The sequence below is a fragment of the Panthera tigris genome, chromosome C1, assembly GCF_018350195.1.
Source record: "Panthera tigris isolate Pti1 chromosome C1, P.tigris_Pti1_mat1.1, whole genome shotgun sequence".
Taxonomy (NCBI): Eukaryota; Metazoa; Chordata; class Mammalia; order Carnivora; family Felidae; genus Panthera; species Panthera tigris.
Window position 1 is genome coordinate 104,656,025 of NC_056667.1, and position 20,123 is coordinate 104,676,147.

The 20,123-nt window shown below is 38.7% G+C and overlaps 1 protein-coding gene across 5 annotated transcripts in view; it reads right to left on the reverse strand.

Annotated features, from left to right (window-relative positions):
- Positions 1-20,123, reverse strand: part of ARNT (aryl hydrocarbon receptor nuclear translocator) — a 75,949-nt gene that overhangs the window by 24,097 nt on the left and 31,729 nt on the right. For 3 of the 5 annotated variants that reach the window (XM_042994043.1, XM_042994042.1, XM_042994041.1), the window contains exons 3-7: positions 19,862-19,906; positions 13,067-13,111; positions 6,360-6,573; positions 2,048-2,261; positions 816-918 (exon numbers count right to left, since the gene is read on the reverse strand). In XM_042994043.1, the coding sequence (XP_042849977.1) occupies positions 816-918; positions 2,048-2,261; positions 6,360-6,573; positions 13,067-13,111; positions 19,862-19,906 (621 nt within the window). Of the gene's footprint in view, positions 1-815; positions 919-2,047; positions 2,262-6,359; positions 6,574-9,056; positions 9,102-13,066; positions 13,112-19,861; positions 19,907-20,123 lie in introns of all 5 variants that reach the window. The other 2 variants (XM_042994045.1, XM_042994044.1) reach the window with 2 other exon arrangements.

The following is a 20,123-nucleotide window of genomic DNA, read 5'->3' on the forward strand; positions in this document are numbered from 1 at the left end:
TATTATACAACCTGAATTTATTTTGTAATTTTAAGAGAGATCTTTTCTACCTGTGTAGAATGTACCACCATACTTTCTTCACAATACTAAAATGTATAATTTATAAACACTAAATACTAACAGAAAGACATAATTAAGTATCAACATTTTATGAAAAAAGAAAAATGCAGCAATGACATGAGTACATGGATGTTGTCTTGTGATGTACTGGGGAAAAAATATAGGTTTTGGAATCCAATTACTGTGGATTAAAATAAAATCCTGGGGTGCCTGGGTGGCCCAATCGGTTAAATGTCTGACTTCAGCACAGGTCATGATGTCACAGTTCGTGAGTTCGAGCCATACATCAGGCTCTGTGCTGACAGTGCTGAGTCTGCTTCGGGTTCTCTGCCTCCCTCTCTCTGGCTCTCTCTTTCTCTCTCTCTCAAAAATAAGTAAACATTTAAAAAATAAATAAAAATAAAATAAAATAAAATCCTATATCAGGCATTATCTATGTAATTCTGGGAAGTTAATTTTTTGAGTCCTTTTTTTTTCTTTTTAACAACAAAATAGGTACCATGAATTCGACTCTGAAGGACAGATGTGGGAAATGAGACTATAGCAATAAACTTCCTAGCATAATGTCTGGCACAGGAGGAGTTCATTAAAATTTAGTTTCCTTATCAAACACTTTATTCTGTTACAACCCATGTGGTAACACTTAAATTTAATCCAACTAGAGCTTGGATTTAAAAGTTTAACTCCTCTAACCAGAAATCAAACCCTCTGCTACTATTCCTGTGTCAAATCACAGTCCGCAGCCTGACACTTACCTCATACGGCAAATAAATGATCTCCTTGAGCCCATACACATCCTCATGGAAGACTGCTGGCCTTCCTTTTTCACTGTTCCAGTCTTCAGATCAAGGATACGCCCTGAAAAAAGAATGAAGAGCAGTATGGAGTGTGTTCTTGTACGAGGGGGAAAGCAGGAGAGACACTGGAGGCAAAGGTAAGTATCCTAATCATTCCCTCCAATCTCCTTGCTTATAACAAGGAGGGGACGGATTTTTTTCAAGTCTAAAAGAGCTCAATTCGCATCAATGAATCTTATACTTAAGTTCAAAGCCACCACTGGAGATAACCTTGTGCAAGGAAGGAAAGTAGGAGTGGAAAGTACTGTTGGTAAGCAAAAGGTTAACAAGAACATAAGGAAAAGCTTATACACAAGCATGTACACATGCACACTGAGGGAATGTCATTGTTTAAAAACATATTTTTATATGCTATAGAAACACATATCTGTTTCCAGAGAAACTAGAAACAAATGGCAACTTTTGGGGAAAAGAACTAGAAAAATAAAATCCATAAAAACCTAAAAGAAGGGAAAACTAAAACAACATTAATTTAACCATAGTAGGCTTTCTTGTATTTTAAATACCAGTTTAGATCTGCTTCCACTTTAATTTTTTTTCCAGAGTTGCTTAAGGAGCACTTGTGTTTCCTATAGCCAAACTCTGGCAACAGGACTGAACAGCATTAAAACGGGGTTGTGGGGGAGTGGGGGAGTGGGGGAGGGAATAAAACGGAAAAATAGTACAAATACAACCAAAAAAAAAAAAAAAAAAGTAAAAAGTAAAAACTTATATGGATAACATCTCTAAAATAAAAATCTATTATCATAGAACCCAGTATAAAGCCAAAGAGAGGCACAAACAGGTAGAAAAAAATACCAGGTAATTACCCATACAAATTAAGACAGAAACATGAAGCAATTAATTCTTTTAGAATGAAAAAAAAAAAAGTTTATTAGATTTGGTTTTAACTTACTGTTTTATTTACATTAAAATTAAACTTCTATATGTGTCCTATCATTAAAGAAACATTTTCTAAAGATAAGCTACAAATTATATTATCTCCATGTAGATAGAAAAAACTGACCATATTCATTAAAGGAGAAAATTCTAGAAGCCTTGCCAGATTCAACAAACATTGAGCTAAAACACCTCTTCTGTTTCAGAAAAAAAAGGACTTCCCATTCATTTTCCATCCACATAATTCACACCTGTCAGGGCATTTTCTGAAGTGGAAAGCTGCTCACGAAGTTTGTCCACGTCATCTGGATGCACCTGATCATAGAGTGTGCTACCAAACCATTCAGACTGAGGCTGGTTCAAAACAGGGGTCACTGAGTCAGAGACATAAACCACCCGACCTGTCTCACATGAGACAATGAACAGAAAGCCATCTGCTGCCTCCAAGATCAAATGTTTGAGTTCCTGTTCAAAGAAGAGAAATACAAGTTAATACTGAACTCTTAAAAGCCAAGTATTATTCATGGAAAGAATAAGATAGTACATGACTGATTTCTCTCTCCAGAAGCAATTGCTGGCTCCTGCCTGATCCATAGTCACAGTTTTGCAACCTAAGTGTAAGTGCCTTCACGACAGCTTTTCCTTATCAATTATTTCTTCATCCTCTCTGTGTCAGTATCCACCTCCTCCTCAATCTCAGGACTTAAGATGGGGAGTAAGAAAGCTCACCACTAACAGTAACTGAGTTCTTGATTTCACCCCCTTTGGTCTCTTTTTACGATCTTGCTCTACAAATATGTTCATTTTCACTCTCTTTCCCCTCAGATCTATAAACATGATCAAGTTTTCTCAATTCCATGCAAATTTTTCCTCAACTTTGCCCAAATGATCTCCTTTTCAGTGCCAATTTATGTTAAGAAAAATGTTATATTCACTGGCTCCATTCTCTTATCTTTCAATTATTTCTCAATCACACTACAATCTTCACTCTAAACCGTTCATGTTGTTTCCAGCAGGTTATCAATGTCCTAACTGCCAATTCAAGTCCTCTTTCCTGGGTCTTTATCATATTACTTGATGTCTTCTGCAGAATCTGTTAACGTTGTCCACTCTATCCTTTTAAGTTTTATTTTCTTCTAGCTTCTACAACACCATCCTCCAACTTTTGCTGCACTTCTAAATGTCCCTTCTCTGCTTCAGGCTCCCTTCTCTTTGTTCAAGTATAGGTATTTCCTAAGTTATATCTTAAGTTCTCTTCTCTATTTATACCATACTCTCTGAGAAATTATATCCACTCCTCCGTGCTATGAAATGATACCCAAATCTACATCTTTAGACTTGCCTAAACTTTTCTTCTTTAGCTTTAAGCAGACCTGAATTCCTGAATTCCAACTATCTGTTAAACATTTCCTCTTAGACACTGTATCAGCAATTCAATTTCAACATCTCAAAACATATCATTATCTCCCCCTCCAAAGAACAATCCTCTGTGCTCTTCTAGCATTTGTTTTTTAATTTATTTATTTTCTAAGTGAAAGAGAGCATGCGAAAGTGGGGAGAGGCAGGGGGAGAGGCAGGGAGAGAGACAGAATCAAAGTAGGTTCTCCAACTCGGGGCTGGATCTCACAAACCACAAGATCATGACCTGAACTGAAATCAAGAGTCAGCTTAACTCACTGAGCCACCCAGGCACCCCTAGCATTTCCTTTTTTGATTAACAGTATCACCTTCCTCTCAGGCTACAAGACTCAAAATCTAATTACTCTCTCTTATGCTCTAGTGAGAACTCTCTTTTATCATTTCCATTTCCAATACTACATCACTGTCCTAGTCATCTTACCCCCAAATCAATGAAATGGTCTCCCTGCTTTCATTCTCTCCAACCCAGCCTTAAAATGCTACAATTTTTTAAAATGCATACATTTTTTTATGGCTTCCCACTGCCTAAAAATTAATATCTAAATTTGGTAACGTAACACCTAAATATTGGATCATCAGGTCCCAGCCTACCTATTATCATCTCCCGAGGCTTGCTAAGCTCCTTCTTTTGCCTTGAATAACCAAATCATTCTTACCAGGTATTTGCTTGGGTTACTCCCAATACTACTCCCCTACTCTTGCTCTCCCATGTTTATACTTCTACAGGACTTAATACTGTACCTTTAGAATAGAACTGATCGTGTGTTTATATTGTGATCTATTTATTTACCTCTTTCCACCAGTGACTATCTCTTATCTCTTTGTTTTCCTCTTTATCTCTTATCTCATTTTTCTCATAGCACAAAAACACTTGGTTAACTCACAATAGGTGCATGACTGGAGTTGACTGAATCAGTATCTCTATGTCTGTTGTTAGAACAAACTGAGTAACTATTCCAAAATACATATATATAAAATCCATACTATGTGTGCTATCATACAGACAATCCCTACTTGGAAAACTATTCTTTTTCTTAATTATTTTTTTATTATGTTTTTATTTATTTTTGAGACAGACAGAGACACAGCATGAGCAGGGGAGGGGCAGAGAGAGAGGGAGACACAGAATCTGAAGCAGGCTCCAGGCTCTGAGCTGTCAGCACAGAGCCTGACGTGGGGCTCGAACTCATGGACTGTGAGATCATGACCTGAGCTGAAGTCAGACGCTTAACCGACTGAGCTACCCAGGCACCCTGGAAAACTATTCTTATTCCTTTCTTCCAAACCACATTTCTTCCTTCTAATCCTTTGAATAAAAGAGTAACATTATGGGTCAATTTTTCTTCCTTATACTTCTTGTATTTTCCAAATTTTTCTGCAAAAACACGGTTATTTTTTATTATTATTAGAGAGAGCCAGAGAGGGACAGAACGTACATGGAAGTGGGGGAGAAGGGCAGAGGTAGAGAGAAAGAGAGCTCCAAGGAGGTTCCATGCTCAGCACAGATCCCCACACAGGGCTCAATCCCACAACCCTGGAATCAAGAGTCAGATGCTCAACTGACTGAGCCACCCAGGTACCTCCCCTGTGTTATTAAAAAAAAAAATCTTTTTTTAATGTTTATTTATTTTTGAGAGAGAGACAGAGAGACAGAGAGACAGAGAGACAGAGAGACAGAGAGAGAGAGAGAGAGAGAGAGAGAGAGTGGGGGAGGGTCAGAGAGGGAGACAACGAATCCGAAGCAGGTTCCAGGCTCTGAGTTGTCAGCACAGGGCCCGACATGGGATTTGAACTCACAAACCACAAGGTCATGACCCCAGTCGGATGCTCAACTGACTGAGCCACCCAGGTGCCCCCTCCTTCCCCACGGGTTATATTTAATCACTGAAACAGAACACGGCTTCCTTACTCTTAGAAGTCTTGCTGACTAGGGGCGCCTGGGTGGCTCAGTCGGGTGGGCATCTGACTTCGGCTCAGGTCATGATCTCAAAGTTTGGGAGTTCGAGCCCCGTGTCAGGCTTTGTGCTGACAGCTCGGAGCCTGGAGCCTGCTTCGGATTCTGTGTCTCCTTCTCTCTCTGCCCTTCCCCCACTTATGCTCTATCAAAAATAAATAAATGTAAAAAAAATTAAGAAAAAAAAAAAAAAAAAAAAGAAGTCTTGCTGACCATCCTCACTCAGGCCAGGTCATTCTATTCACTTTCGCCATCCCTCCAGTATATATTTACCCAGCCTCATATAAATTATCAATAATTAAAAAAAAAAAATTTTAGTGTTTATTTTGAGAGAGAGTGCACATGAGCAGGATAAGGACAGAGAGAGAGGGAGAGAGAGAGAATCCCAAGCAGGCTCTGAGCTGTCAGCATAGAGCCCAATGTGGGGCTCGAACTCACGAACCGTGAGATCATGACCTGAGCCGAAATCAAGAGTCCTATGCTTAACCAACTGAACCGCTCAGGTGCCCCAAATTATTAAAAAGTTTTTTAAAAATTTATTTCTTCTCTATGCATTTTCCTCTCATTTTTCGCTTATGTGTGTATCCAGCCACTTAAATAGTCATATTCAGACTGACTTCCACCTACTCACATGTTCATATTTAGACTGAGTTCCTGAAAGGCTGGAAATGTTTTTACCTTCTATATTTTTCTCATTACATGCACCATAGTACATCTCTAAGGAACAATGACTGCCTTGTTAAGATTCCTTTTATCACTAAAACTGAACGCTGCTTCAGGAATAAGAAGTAGATTTTTTCCATCTTCTAGAACCTTAAAGCCAATGAAGAGGGCTGATTCCATGGACATAGTCATCTCTTTTTCCTGCAGTTCCACTCTTTTTCCACCTTACAGGCTGTATTCATGGGTGAAATCTAAAATACCTATAAGCTTGCCAAATAGTTTGCAAAAGTCTGCTGTACTTCTCACTGTTTCAATGCTAATGAATGTATAGCCAGGAATTGAAACTACTTTCCCACGGTCTGAATTTTTCCTTGACAGCTGAATTCTTGCACTTTAAACAGTCTACAGACTCAGCTCTGCTCTGACTCCCAATATAAGGCCCTAAATAGAATTATGGTTATCTATCCCCAAAAGATCAAAACTTTCAACAGATTCTAGACTTGCTCAGAGTTGTGCAGTCCAGTGACCTGATCAGTGAGGAATGAAGGCTTGTAGGTGCCATCAGTGGATGTATTTCCAGTTCCTCGCAAGGACTTCATGTGAGAGACTGCCATGCGTAAGATGGTTAGCTTGTCTGGTTTTCGAGCCAGGGCACTACAGGTGGGCACCATGTCTGACAGTTCTGTGATGTAGGCTGTCATCTTGTTCCGTCGCCGCCGTTCAATTTCACTGTGATTCTCCCTGCATGGAGAGAGAGAGAGAGAGAGAGAGAGAGAGAGAGAGAGAGAGAGAGAGAGAGAGAGAGTGTTGCCCCACCCAGGTGGTCACATCTGGCCATCTGAGAGCAGAGAGTGATGTAAATACCAAGCGAGCTGCTAAATCTAAACTATGTTTAGATTTAGGAGTGCTTAAATCTCAGAAGGTAGAGTCACGTCTGCCAACCTTCATGCAGAGCAATGGAATAGAAGTTAACAAGGCACACAGAGAATAAGCAGATACCAGCAATTCTATCTCCTGGTAACTTCACTTCCTCTGCAAGTTACCTGTTCATCAGAACAATAAAATATTTTATGAAATTACAGTCTGAAAGTCAATGTTGATTTTATTCACTTTAGTTCCTGAGAGACAAGTGATCTCTGCTTAGCTAATTCCATGTTTACTAATTCAACTTTTTAAGGCTGAAAACAAAATTACCAGCTTTTTTCCAACACAAGTATGTTGCCCAACAACTGATACAAGAATTGAAAGTATAGATTCCTTTGGTCTATAAAATGTTGCTTGTTCTAAGCTTCTCTCTAACTCTCAATACTAGAAAGCAGAATTGGAAGATTTTGAAGTTTTATTTGTCTCACTAATGCACAAAGTCCTAGTGTGTCTATCCGGGTGCCATGCCAGTGCACTGAGATTTTAAGATATCTACCAGAGGTCCTTTGTGGGTCCCCAGTTGGAACAAAATGAATCAGAGAGTGAAAGTGGAATGGGGAGGAAAAGGCCTGAAAAGAGACAAGTTGGATCACATCTCCAATGCTGATTTCCTCAAATCAAGAGAGAATCTCATCATTGTTAAAAATAATCCAGTAGTTCTCACGGTGGATTTCTGAGAAACCCCACAAAGCCTCAGAGACAACCAAACAACGTGCTGCGTTTCTGCTTCTACTTGAGCAGCTTTGCTTTATCCTTTTTATTTACTTCCATTACCACTTAAGGATTCTATTAAAAAAAGTTCTTTGTGTAAAAAAGAAAACAGAAAACAACTGATCTAACATAAACTGATCTCTTTATGAGAAGCGGTTAAGCAGTTAAGTAAGTGACTTTCCCAAGGGCAGCACTCAATCCCAATGAATGCAATGGTCTTCCCACCATACCATGCCAAATCAGCTTTCTGAAGAGTGAAAGAGTTGGCAGGAAATGGCAACAAAATGAGCTTGTGGCCCAGGTGAAAAAGTAATGATAGACTGGGGCGGGGGGTCGGGGGGTGGGGGGGTGGGGGGTGGGAATGTAGTTGGTATCAATGATCTATCTCCTACTGAGTGGTCCCAAATCACAGAAGCCAGAAAATAGAAAAACTTGGGTACAACATTAATATCCTAGTATTTCTACATTATTGACAACAATCTCCAAAGACAACTCTAGACTCTCCTTTCTAAATGGCAAAAAGATCTCACCACATAGGTCTATATTTGTTAATATCCCTGAGAAACATTCTACTCTCAAACTTAAAGCACCCATCCTCCTAGAATCTGACAGATTTCTAACACTGAAATCCAGAAGGCAGACCTTTTTTTTTTTTTAATGTTTATTTTTGACAGAGAGAGAGGCAGAGCATGAGGAGGGGGCGGGGGGGAGGCAGAGAGAGAGGGAGACACAGAATCCGAAGCAGGCTCCAGGCTCCAAGCTGTCAGCACAGAGCCCGACGTGGGGCTCAAACTCACGGATGAGATCATGACCTGAGCCGAAGTTAGACGCTCAACTGACTGAGCCACCCAGGTGCCCCAAGGCTGATCTTTTCAATAACAACATCAAGGCTGTTAAAACTTTTCTGGGAAACCATGAAAAATTCAAGCACCAAAGCAAGGCTGTAATGCTATGACACAGTAATCTAGCCTGTGAGTCTACACAGGAAAATAAGGGTGTGCTTTCTAGAAAAGTGTGGAATAAATATTAAGGCCTAAATGTTGGGCACTAATTTCAAACACAGGTATATTTATTAGTCTTTGTGTTTTTTTTTTCTCAAGTGCTTATTTCTTTTTGAAAAAGAGAGAAAGAAAGAGAGAGGCAGGCAGAGGATCCCAAGCAGGCTCCACACTGTCAGCTTGAACTCATGAACCATGAGATCATGACCAGAGCCGAAGTTGGATGTTTGACTGACTGGGCCACCCAGGCACCCCTATGAGTCTTCTGATAAAAGATTATTTCCCTGCTGAAGCACCACCTGGTACAGCTGCCTCCTTTCTAAAGACTTTTATTCTGTGAAACTTAGTGCTAAGATAATGAGGAAAAGAGAAAACTATAAAATTATTAGCAGTTACTTAAATTCCTCAACGCACCCTCTTTCTGATTGGGGAAGCCAAAGTTCCTGTTACATACAAACTTCCAAAAACTCTTGTCCTCTCTTGCCACAGATAAGTAAAAACACAAAGAGAAAGGGGAAGAAAACAGCAGAGTAAGAAACAGGAAGAAGCAGCAGCATCTGCTTCATCATGCTGAAAACACTGTTCTCCTACCTGGCAAGTCTCTCTTTATCCGCAGAGCTCTGCTCATCATCCGACCTAAAAATAGAATTAATGAACTAAGCTAAAATAAAAATAAAAAGAAAGAAAAAAAGAAAGAAAGATGGATGGGTGGATAGAAGGAGAGGGGAAAGGAAAAGAAAAAGGAAATAGAACAAAATAGATGCAGAGAAAGGAACATTAAAATATGGACAGGAACCTTGCCTGTAACTCTACAAAAGTCATTTGTTAGGATAAAGAAAAATTAACTTACAGGACAAAGGTTGACATAAAAGCAAGGCCAATATTCATTATAAATAAACATAGTCTGAACACAGAAAGCACTTTGCCAATCTCTGTAGAGGCCAATGATATATAGTTTGAACAAGAACCAAACAAGGGAAGACCATTCTCACACTGCTCCCAATTTGGAAATAAAAGGATATCCATATATGCTATTCTATAATAAAAAAAATCTAAGAGTAAATCACGATGAGAATATCACATTGTCACAAATGATCACAAAATATAATCTCTCTGTAACACAGACGCATACACATGCACTCACAGACAAAATAGCCAAACAGGGTTCTTTGGAGAAATTATATAAATAAAACTTAAGAATTAGGTTTCTGGGATATCCCATATCATTGATTTTATAATTAAATAGTAAATTTCTTTTTTAATTTTTTTTTTATTTTGAGAAATAGAGTGCGTACGTGCACAAGTAGTGGGGAGAGGAAAAAAGAGGGAGAGGGAGGTGGGGAGAGAGGGAGGGAGGGAGGGAGGGAGGGAGGGAGGGAGGGAGGGAGAGAGAGAGAGAATATCCCAAGCACAGAGCCCGACATGGCGGGGGGCGGGTAGGGCAGGCCTCAATCCCACAAACCATGAGATCATGACTTAAGCCAAAATCAAGAGTCATATGCTCAACAGACTGAGCCACCCAGACACCCCGGTAGTATATTTCTATTTAGTCACTCTCCCATTTCTTTGTTGTAAAGCCCCAACACTGCTGGATCCCCAGTGCCAGCCCCCACTCCCCTGGAGGGGGCTACAAAGGATTACCACTGAGTTTTTCTGGAAAACTGAAATACTTTGAGTTGGTGGCAACTGAAGAAACATCAACATGCTGGTAGGCCAATGTATCAGTAATCAACTCCATTTTAAATATAGATAAAGAAGCCTCAAATAAAATGTCTACATAAGTATGACATATTAACAGGCTGAAAGATTATTCAGTTGTGACATGCACCAAGACTTTATCAGTACATGGGAAAGTTTCTATAAAATGGTCAATGAGGGTAGCCTGGGAGGCTTGTCGGTTAAGCAGTTAAGCATCTGACTCTTGATTTTGGCTCAAGTCATGATCTCATGGTTTGTGAGATCTAGCCCCATGTCAGGCTCTGTGCTGACAGTGGGGAAGCCTGCTTGGGATTCTCTCTCTCCCTCTCTATCTGCCCCTCCCCAACTCACGCACACCTATGTGCACACCAGTGCCGCACACACACACTCTCTCTCTCTCAAAATAAACTTCAAAACAAAAATAAAAATAAATGGTCAACAGGAAGAAAAGATTCAAAAGAACACAGTAACAGTAAGAACAAAAATATAAAAATATACATATGTTGATAAGAAGCGCAAGAGAACTGCATTATATTAAGTATATATACTTAATGTTCATTGGGTTATTACAGTTCCTTAACAAACTACAAATATTTTTTTCAAAGATTTGAGAAAATACATACATTTTCAGTTTTTGAAGACCCTCTACTGAATTCCCAAGGATATGTGAGGTGAACAGCATAACAAATCCTCTCTTAGAGGAATGAGTTGTTTGAAAGAAAGTTAAATATCTAAAATTCCTATTATCATTATTCCTACTACTACAAATCCCTTTATCTACTCTCATATCTCTGAATGAAATATGTGAATGTATAAATATTTATATTAAGTATGACAAATGAAAACTAAAATAATTCAAGTAATGCTTTCATAGCTTTTTGGAATTTCAATCAAGAGACTGTGAACCTGGGGCGCCTGGGTGGCTCAGTCAGTTAAGCATCTGACTTCAGCTCAGGTCACGATCTTATGGCCCATAAGTTCGAGCCCCACATTGGGGCTCTGTGCTGAAAGCTCGGAGCCTGGAGCCTGCTTTGGATTCTGTGTCTCCCTCTCTCTCTCTGCCACTCCCCCACTCATGCTCTGTCTCTGTCTCAAAAATAAATAAACATTAAAAAAAAATTAAAAATAAATAAATAAAAAGAGACTGTGAACCTGTACCATCAGTACTATTTGATGGCTTGACTTTCTTTTTTTAATTTTTTTTAAAGTTTATTTATTTAAGCAATCTCTACACCCAACAAGGAGCTTGAACTCAGGACCCCAAGATCAAAATTGCATGCTCTACAGACTGAGCCAGCCAGGTGCCCCTGAGGGCTTAACTTTCTAATGCAGCTCGAAAAACTGTTCCCCAAGTATCTATGACTAACTTCTCATTTTAGAGATGGTTCATATCCTGAAGTGTTTACAAGGATCTACTTCAATAAATAAACCCTTTGAAAATCTCTTAAATTCACTTCTTTCTTATTGCCATTGCCTCCACTCTAGCCTAGGCACTATGATTTTAGAGCTATCTTATTACTTCAACAGCCTCCCATCTACTTCCCTGAGTACAGTGTTTCTCTTTAATCAATCCTGTATAGTGCTACTAGAGAAAAATCCCATACATATTTTATTTATTAAAATCTCTTATTCCAAGTCTATAATGGCATCTTACTGTTTCAGATAGTTATAAGCTACTCTGACATTTCTTAGCCCTCTACATCAGTGGTTCTCAAAAGTATGGTCCCTAGACTAGCAAAATCAGCAGTAAATATATTTTAAGAACTCAGGTAAGCACTGGATTTTTGATTATTTGTTTTTCTGAGGTGGCTGCAAACTCAATTTAAAAAAAGACCAATTCACTGTTTAATAATATACAGAATGAACTTCCTAAAAACGAAACATCTGACTTGTGAAGGATTTGTTGTTGAATAAAAGCATTTTTCATCTTGACAAAATTTAAAGAAATTTATTCCAATCAAAACTCACCTCCACAAAAATTGTTTGTTGTCTTTTTTTTTTTAATATGAAATTTATTGTCAAATTAGTTTCCATACAACACCCAGTGTTCATCCCAACAGGTGCCCTCCTCAATGCCCATCACCCATTTTCCCCTCCCTCCCACCCCCATCAACCCTCAGACTGTTCTCACTTTTTAAGAGTCTCTTATGGTTTGGCTCCCACCCTCCCTAACTTTTTTTTTCCTTCCCTCCTCCCCCATGGTCTTCTGTTAAGTTTCTCAGGATCCACCTAAGAGTGAAAACATATGGTATCTGTCTTTCTCTGCCTGACTTATTTCACTTAGCATAACACTCTCCAGTTCCATCCACGTTGCTACAAATCTGTTGTCATTTTTAAAAGAAAACTATTATCTGTACAAATTTTGTGGACCCATTCAATAAAAATGCAACCAAGAAATCCATAGCCTGTGTTCCTGTGGACACCCAGCAAGCACAATGTATAGCTACCTATCATCATATGAATAAAAACACTGTGTAAATTCTACCATCAGTTTGAAGCCATGTTACCTGAACATTAACAATAGCTGTCATACATAATTCTTTTTTTTTTTTAATTTTTTTAACGTTTATTTATTTTTGAGACAGAGAGAGACACAGCATGAACGGGGGAGGGGCAGAGAGAGAGGGAGACACAGAATCGGAAGCAAGCTCCAGGCTCTGAGCCATCAGCCCAGAGCCCGACGCGGGGCTCGAACTCACAGACCGCGAGATCATGACCTGAGCTGAAGTCAGACGCTTACCTGACTGAGCCACCCAGGCACCCCTATCATACGTAATTCTGTCAGCTTTCAGAATAGGAAGAAGACTGAACAGAGAAATTAACTCTCAATGAGATCAAATTAAAACTCAATATGCTTGTTTGCCTGATTCCACAAGATGGCCCAAGATGCTCTACTACATTACCTGGCAAATCGCTCCTTATCATTAGACATCTGATCATCATCACACCTGAAGGAGAAAAATGGGATTAGCTCAAAGCATTATACTTGTTATCTATTTCATTCTGAAATAAAAACTAGAAAAGGGGTAAAAATATTCAATAGAAAAAAAAAGCGCCAATGGACAAGTATCACAAGGCAACAGAAACAGTAATAGCATCCCACAGAACTTAAAAAACCCATGACTCTTATTTGTCAGGTCTCTGATGTTCTCCTTTACCCTTATTTATCAAACACTCCAAAAAAAGATGATGACCTCATGAGGGCCCAGCTGACTGCCCTGTCAGCACCACTCTGAGGTTAGGGATAGTTTTGTTCTGTTTAATTATTAGGAGGGGGAGGGGGACATGGAACATAAAAAAGGTTAAGATGGTAAATTTTAAGAGTACACTTTGGTAGTACTAACTATATTCATATTGTTGTGCAACAGATCTATGGAAGGCTCTAACCTTGTAAAACTGAAACTCTGTAGCCACTAAACATCATCTTCCCATCTCCTCCCCACCTGACTCCCAGCTCCTGGCAACTATCACTATGCTTTCTGTCTCTAATTTTAACTACTTTAGATACCTCTTATTAAGTGAGACCATACAGTCTTTCTGTGACTGGCTTATTTTACTTAGTATAATGTCCCCAACATTCATCCGTATTGTAGCATATGCCAGGATTTCTTTCCTTTTTAAAGCTGAACAATATTCCATTGGACATATATGCCACATTTTCTTTAGGTATTCATCTATAAATGGTTATTTGGGTAGCTTCACCTCTTGGCTATTGTGAAAATGGGGCAGCGAACATGAGTGTCCAAATATCTCTTTAAGACTCTTTATAAAAATATTTTTATTTTTTTAATTTACATCCAAATTAGTTAGCATATAGTGCAACAATGATTTCAGGAGAAATTCCTTATTGCCCTTTACCCATTCAGCCCACCCCTCCTCCCACAACCCCTCCAGTAACCCTCTGTTTGTTCTCCATATTTAAGAGTCTCTTATGTTTTGTCCCCCTCCCTGTTTTTATATTGTTTTGCTTCCCTTCCCTTATGTTCATCTGTTCTGTGTCTTAAAGTCCTCATATGAGTGAAGTCATATGATATTTATCTTTCTCTAACTTTGCTTAGCATAATACCCTCCAATTCCATCCACGTAGTTGCACATGGCAAGATTTCATTCTTTTTGATTGCCAGGTAATACTCCATTGTATATATATACCAAATCTTCTTTATCCATTCATTCATCGATGGACATTTGGGCTCTTTCCATACTTTAGCTATTGTTGATAGTGCTGCTATAAACATTGGGGTGCACGTGTCTCTTCGAAACAGCATACCTGTAACCCTTGGATAAATACATAGTAGTGCAACTGCTGGGTCATAAGGTCATTCTATTTTTAATTTTTTGAGGAACCTCCATACTGTTTTCCAGAGTGGCTGCACCAGCTTGCATTCCCACCAGCAAAGCAAGAGATCCTCTTTCTCCGCATCCTCACCAACATCTGTTATTGCCTGAGTTGCTAATGTTAGCCATTCTGACACGTGTGAGGTGGTATCTCATTGTGGTTTTGATTTGTATTTCCCTGATGATGAGTGATGTGGAATATTTTTTCATGTGTCAGTTGGTCATCTGGATGTCTTCTTTGGAGAAGTGTCTACTCATGTCTTTTGCCCATTTCTTCACTGGATTATTTGGTTTTTGGGTGTTGAGTTTGATAAGTTCTTTATAGATTTTGGATACTAACCCTTTATCTGATATGTCGTTTGCAAATATCTTCTCCCATTCTGTCCGTTGCCTTTTAGTTTTGCTGATTGTTTCCTTCACTGTGCAAAAACTTATTTTGATGAGGTCCCAATAGTTCATTTTTGCATTTGTTTCCCTTGCCTCCGGAGACGTGTTGAGTAAAAAGTTGCTGTGGCCAAGATCAAAGAGGTTTTTGCCTGCTTTCTCCTAGAGGATTTTGATGGCTTCCAGTCTTACATTTAGGTCTTTTACCTATTTTGAGTTTCTTTTTGTGAATGGTATAAGAAAGTGGTCCAGGTTCATTCTTCTGCATGTCGCTGTCCAGTTTTCCCAGCATCACTTGCTGAAGAGACTGTCTTTATTCCATTGGATATTCTTTCTGGCTTTGTCAAAGATTAGTTAGCCATACATTTGTGGGTCTATTTCTGGGTTCTCTATTCTGTTCCATTGATCTGAGTGTCTGTTTTTGTGCCAAGGACTCTGCTTGCAATTACTCTGGATATTTATAACCAGAAGTGGGGCTGCTGAATCATACAATGATTCTGTTTTTAATTTTTGAGGAATCCATACTGTTTTCGACAGTGGTTAAATTTATAATTTACAGTCCGACCAACAGTGCACAAGGATTCTCATTTCTTCACATCCTTATCTAACGTTTATTTTCTGTTTCTTTTTTTTTAATATTTACTTTTGAGAGAGAGAAATAGAGGGCAAGGGGGGGGAGGGCAGAGAAAAAGGGAGACACAGAATCCAAACCAGGCTCCAGGCTCTGAGCTGTCAGCACAGAGCCCGATATGAGGCTCGAACTCACAAACCATGACCTGAGCTGAAGTCAGATGCTTAAGTGACTGAGCCACCCAGGTGCCCCTATTTTCTGTTTCTTTGATGGTGGCCACCATCATGGGTGTGGGGTGGTACCTCACTGTAGTTTCTATTTGCATTTCTCATGATTAGTGAGTAGAACATCTTTTCATAATCTGGTTTGCCATCTGCATATCTTCTTTGGAAAATTTCTATTCAAGTCCTTTACCCATTTATAATCAGGTTGCGTTTTTTCTTATTGAGTTGTGATAGTTCTTCATATGTTATAGATATTAGCTTCTTATCAGATACATGATCTACAAATATTTTGTCCCATTCCATAGGTTATCTTTTCACTGTTTTAGTTGATCCACAGAAATTTTTAAGAGATAATTTTTAGTTACGGCTTAAACAATGCTCTTTATCGTTTTGATCAAGGAAACATAATCCATTCATCCTAACAACTTTGGTACTTAGTAAGCAATAACCCATGTCTGCTAAATACAGAAACTATAGGATTTGTTGGGGGAGAGAAACCTAACTTTAAATACACTACTCTCGGAGTGCCTGGCTAGTTCAGTCGGTACAGCATACAACTCTTCATCTAGGGGTTGTGAGATTGAGCCCCATGATGGGTATAGAGATTACTCAAGAATAGAAATAAAAAATCATCTAAAAATAAGTTAAAATTAAATTAAAAATAGAAACACTATTCTCTGGATGATTTAAATTTTCCTCTTCTCACTGCTACAGGATATAGCAAAGATCTATCAACTTTGAGCTTTTGGGAGAAAGGTTAAGTCTCACAAAATTTGCAGTTAAACCAGTTATTAAATTAGAGCCAAGGGGCACCTGGGTGACTCAGTCAGTTAAGCAACTAACTCTGGCTCAGGTAATGATCTCACAGTTTGTGAGTTTGAGCCCCGCATCGGGCTCTGTGCTGACAGCTTGGAGCCTGCAGCCTGTTTCGAATTCTGTGTCTCCCTCTCTCTATGCCCCTCCCCTGCTCATACTCTGTGTCTCTCTGTCTCTCAAAAATAAGTAAATGTTTAAAAAAAAAATAGAGCCAAATTTATATTGTTCCTTCATAGGCTGTATATCCTCAACTAGTCCAACCTTAAGAATTTTCAGTTTTTGCAAATAACAGGAGGGGCACCTGGGTGGTTGAGTTTCTGACTCTTGATTTCGGCTCAGGTCATGATTCCAGGGTCATGGGATCGAGCCCTGTGTCTGGTTCCACGCTGAGTGTGGAGCCTGCTTAAAATATTCTCTCTCGTGCGCGCGCGCGCTTTTTGGCCCTCTCCCCTGCCCATGTTCTCTCTCTAAAATAAAAAAAGAAGAAAAAATTAAGAAAATAAAAATAAAAAGAACAGGAGAGCAGAAGAAGAATGGGCAAACATGAGATGTAGTGGAATTTTAGCTCAAGTACAAATGGTCTGTTCCTAGGACACAAGCACGCTTTAAATCAGATGCTATAAACTCCTGGTGAAAACATGTGACCTAAACTGAAAAAAAGACCTATAATTTATATACTAACTTGGAATCTCAAGAATGAGTCTTCTAGATCCTTACTACTTAAAGTATGGTCAGTAGCTGGAAGCAGCAGCATCACCTAAGAGCGAATCAGAATGCAGAGCCTTGGGCCCTACCCAAGACCTACTGAATTAGAATCTTCATCTTAACAAGAAATCCCAGGTGGCTCTGTACATGCATTAAAGTTTGAGAAGCACTATTCTAGACACTAGTAACTCTGATATTGTACCTAGAGTTTCAAAGCCTTGACATTCTTAAAAATTATGTTATAGATGTCTGGAGAATGTAACAAAATGGCATTTGAACAAATCAATAGAAAGAAATAAATTAAAACTTTCAAAAGTAGCATCCACCAAGGAGATTTAGTGCTGACTTACAGAAACAATGCACGTAAGGCTTTCATACATTGACCAGAGTGGAAAATTCCAATTGTTTAAAAAAAGAAAAAGAAAAAGAAAAAGAAAAAAAAAAGATAAAGAAATTTGGAGATGCCTCTCTCAGGCATTATGACCCACTTGGTAAAATGAACTGTGACAGTTTTTTTTGTTTGTTTGTTTGTTTTTTATGATTGGGGAAAGGAAAAATGAACTTTTCTGGATTGCATATCTCTTGTACCTACTAGATTTTTTGGAAATGGAGGCAATGACTCAGGGCCAGAGCTAATTGACAAGTATAAGTAAGACTAGTGGTTACCACTATGCCATTCATATGCACAACACAGTTCCACTAATAGCATCTATCATCATAATTAGGGATTCCCAATGGAAGAATTTCCAGAACTGTTTGAGAAAGTCCATCCTTCCACCAAAATTGAAATATCTTCCCCTCTTCACTTTTATTAATACTCATTAATTCTCAAGAGCTCTCTTGGAGAATTATTTTCTCCAATATTTTGAAATGATTTCTTTATGGTAGCCAAGTCATGGTTGTTGTTTTCAAGAATATCTGGTAGGATTCAGCAACTAGTAAGTAGTGAGAAATACAAGCCTAACTTTAAAAATTACTTTAAAAAAAAAAAAGAAAGAAAGAAAATGAAAAAAAAAAATAGATGTCTCTTACTGCACTTAAGCATTATAAAACTAAACAATGGCAAGCAATTTAATTTATAATATGGACATCCTCTATGCAAAAACAAAAATTGAGGAGATTATGAATATACATGCACACAAACACACTGAAAGACACTTACATATGTACTGAATATTTCTGGAAGGATACTCAACTGGAAACTGTACTTGTCTAAGGGGAAGGGTCTGAAGTGAAAGGAAGATATAATTGCACTATATATAACTTTGTACTGCTTAAAAACTGACGACATATATTACTTTTTAAAGATTTAGTTAATAAAACAAATAAATGAAATCTGGACACTCATATTACATATATTTTTTAAATAGGGCTACTTTATTTATTAAATATTTGTCACTCAGCAAAGTAGACCCACCTACGTAACATTTTCAACTCTGGAAAGAAAAAAAGGCAGGTTGCAGGCAAGGCTATTTTCCTTTCTTTGATTCTTACTGCTTTCCTTACTTAAAAACAAAGCCAAATCATTGATCTTCAGCCAGAATAAGTATTTCTCTTCTCTGAAAAAACTCCTCCATCAATATATCGAAAAGTCCAGGGGGCACCTGGATGGCAGTCAGTTGAGTGTCCAACTCTTGATTTCAGTTCAGGCCATCATTCCAGGGTCTCAGGATCGAGTCCTGTGGTGGGTTCCAGGCTGAGCATGGAGCCTGCTTAAGATTCTCTCTCTCCCTCTGCCCCTCCCCAGCTCACACTCTCTCTCTCAAAAATAAAATTCAAGGGGTGCCTGGGTGGCTCATTTGGTTGCGTTGACTTCGGCTCAAGTCATGATCTCACAGTTTGTGAGTTCGAGCCCCGCGTCAGGCTCTGTGCTGACAGCTCAGAGCCTGGAGCCTGCTTTGGATTCTGTGTCTCCCCTCTCTCTGCCCCTCCCCTGCTCATGCTCTGTGTCTCTCAATAATAAATAAATGCTAAAAAAAAATATTTTTTTAATAAAATTCAAAAAAGAAAAAAAAATCCATTTTCAGTGTTCCAGAAGATCATTATTCAAGGATACAAATACCAATTCCTGGTCTGTAGAAGTCAACAGGTATCAGAAGGTATGAAAGGTACATTAATGACCCCCCCCAAGGAATTATACCTTAGCTTCCTCCCACGCTGACTCAAGACTTGGATATAAGATTTGCTTTGGCCAATGGGACACAAGCAAATGTCAACATAAAGCAAAGGCTTGCTAAGCACTTAGACTGGGACTTGTCCTTCAGATTGTAGCCAACGGCATGTAAAAAAACTCTGACGACCTCCTTAAGGATAAAAGACCACAAAGAAAACACCATAACAACCCAGCCAATCCACAGCATTGTCAGAAACTATAAATCATTATTATTTTTAAACCACACAGTAACAAATAACAGAAACAGAGGGCCTTAGGAATTCTCTGCCCTCTCTTCACTGAGCTCCTTCCCTTAGAGCCATTAACAAACTGCTTTAAAAAATTATTATGAGTTATAACATAATAGGAAACTTTAGTTTTAGGATGAAGCACTCTCCTTAGGCCTTAAGGACAAAAATATTACAAGTCAGAAATACCATGAACTAATTTTTTGTGTGTGTGAACTAATTTTTATTATCAGAAATCTAGAGAAAATTTTTCAAAATCTTACCTCAAAAATTTACTGTTCCCTTCTCCATCATCATCAAAATCCAACCTGGAGAAAGCCAAGAGTAAATATTATAAGCCTACTGCCAATACAGAGCATTATGAAATTAAAAATTCTCAACCCACAAGCTATCTAAACACTCACCCAAATGGAAGAAGGAAAAGAGGAGGTGTACAGAAGTGAAACAAAGCTATATGACTTCCTTGCACTAAACTGGGCAATCAAAAGAGTATCCACTGCTACCTTACATTTTCCTAAGTTGGCA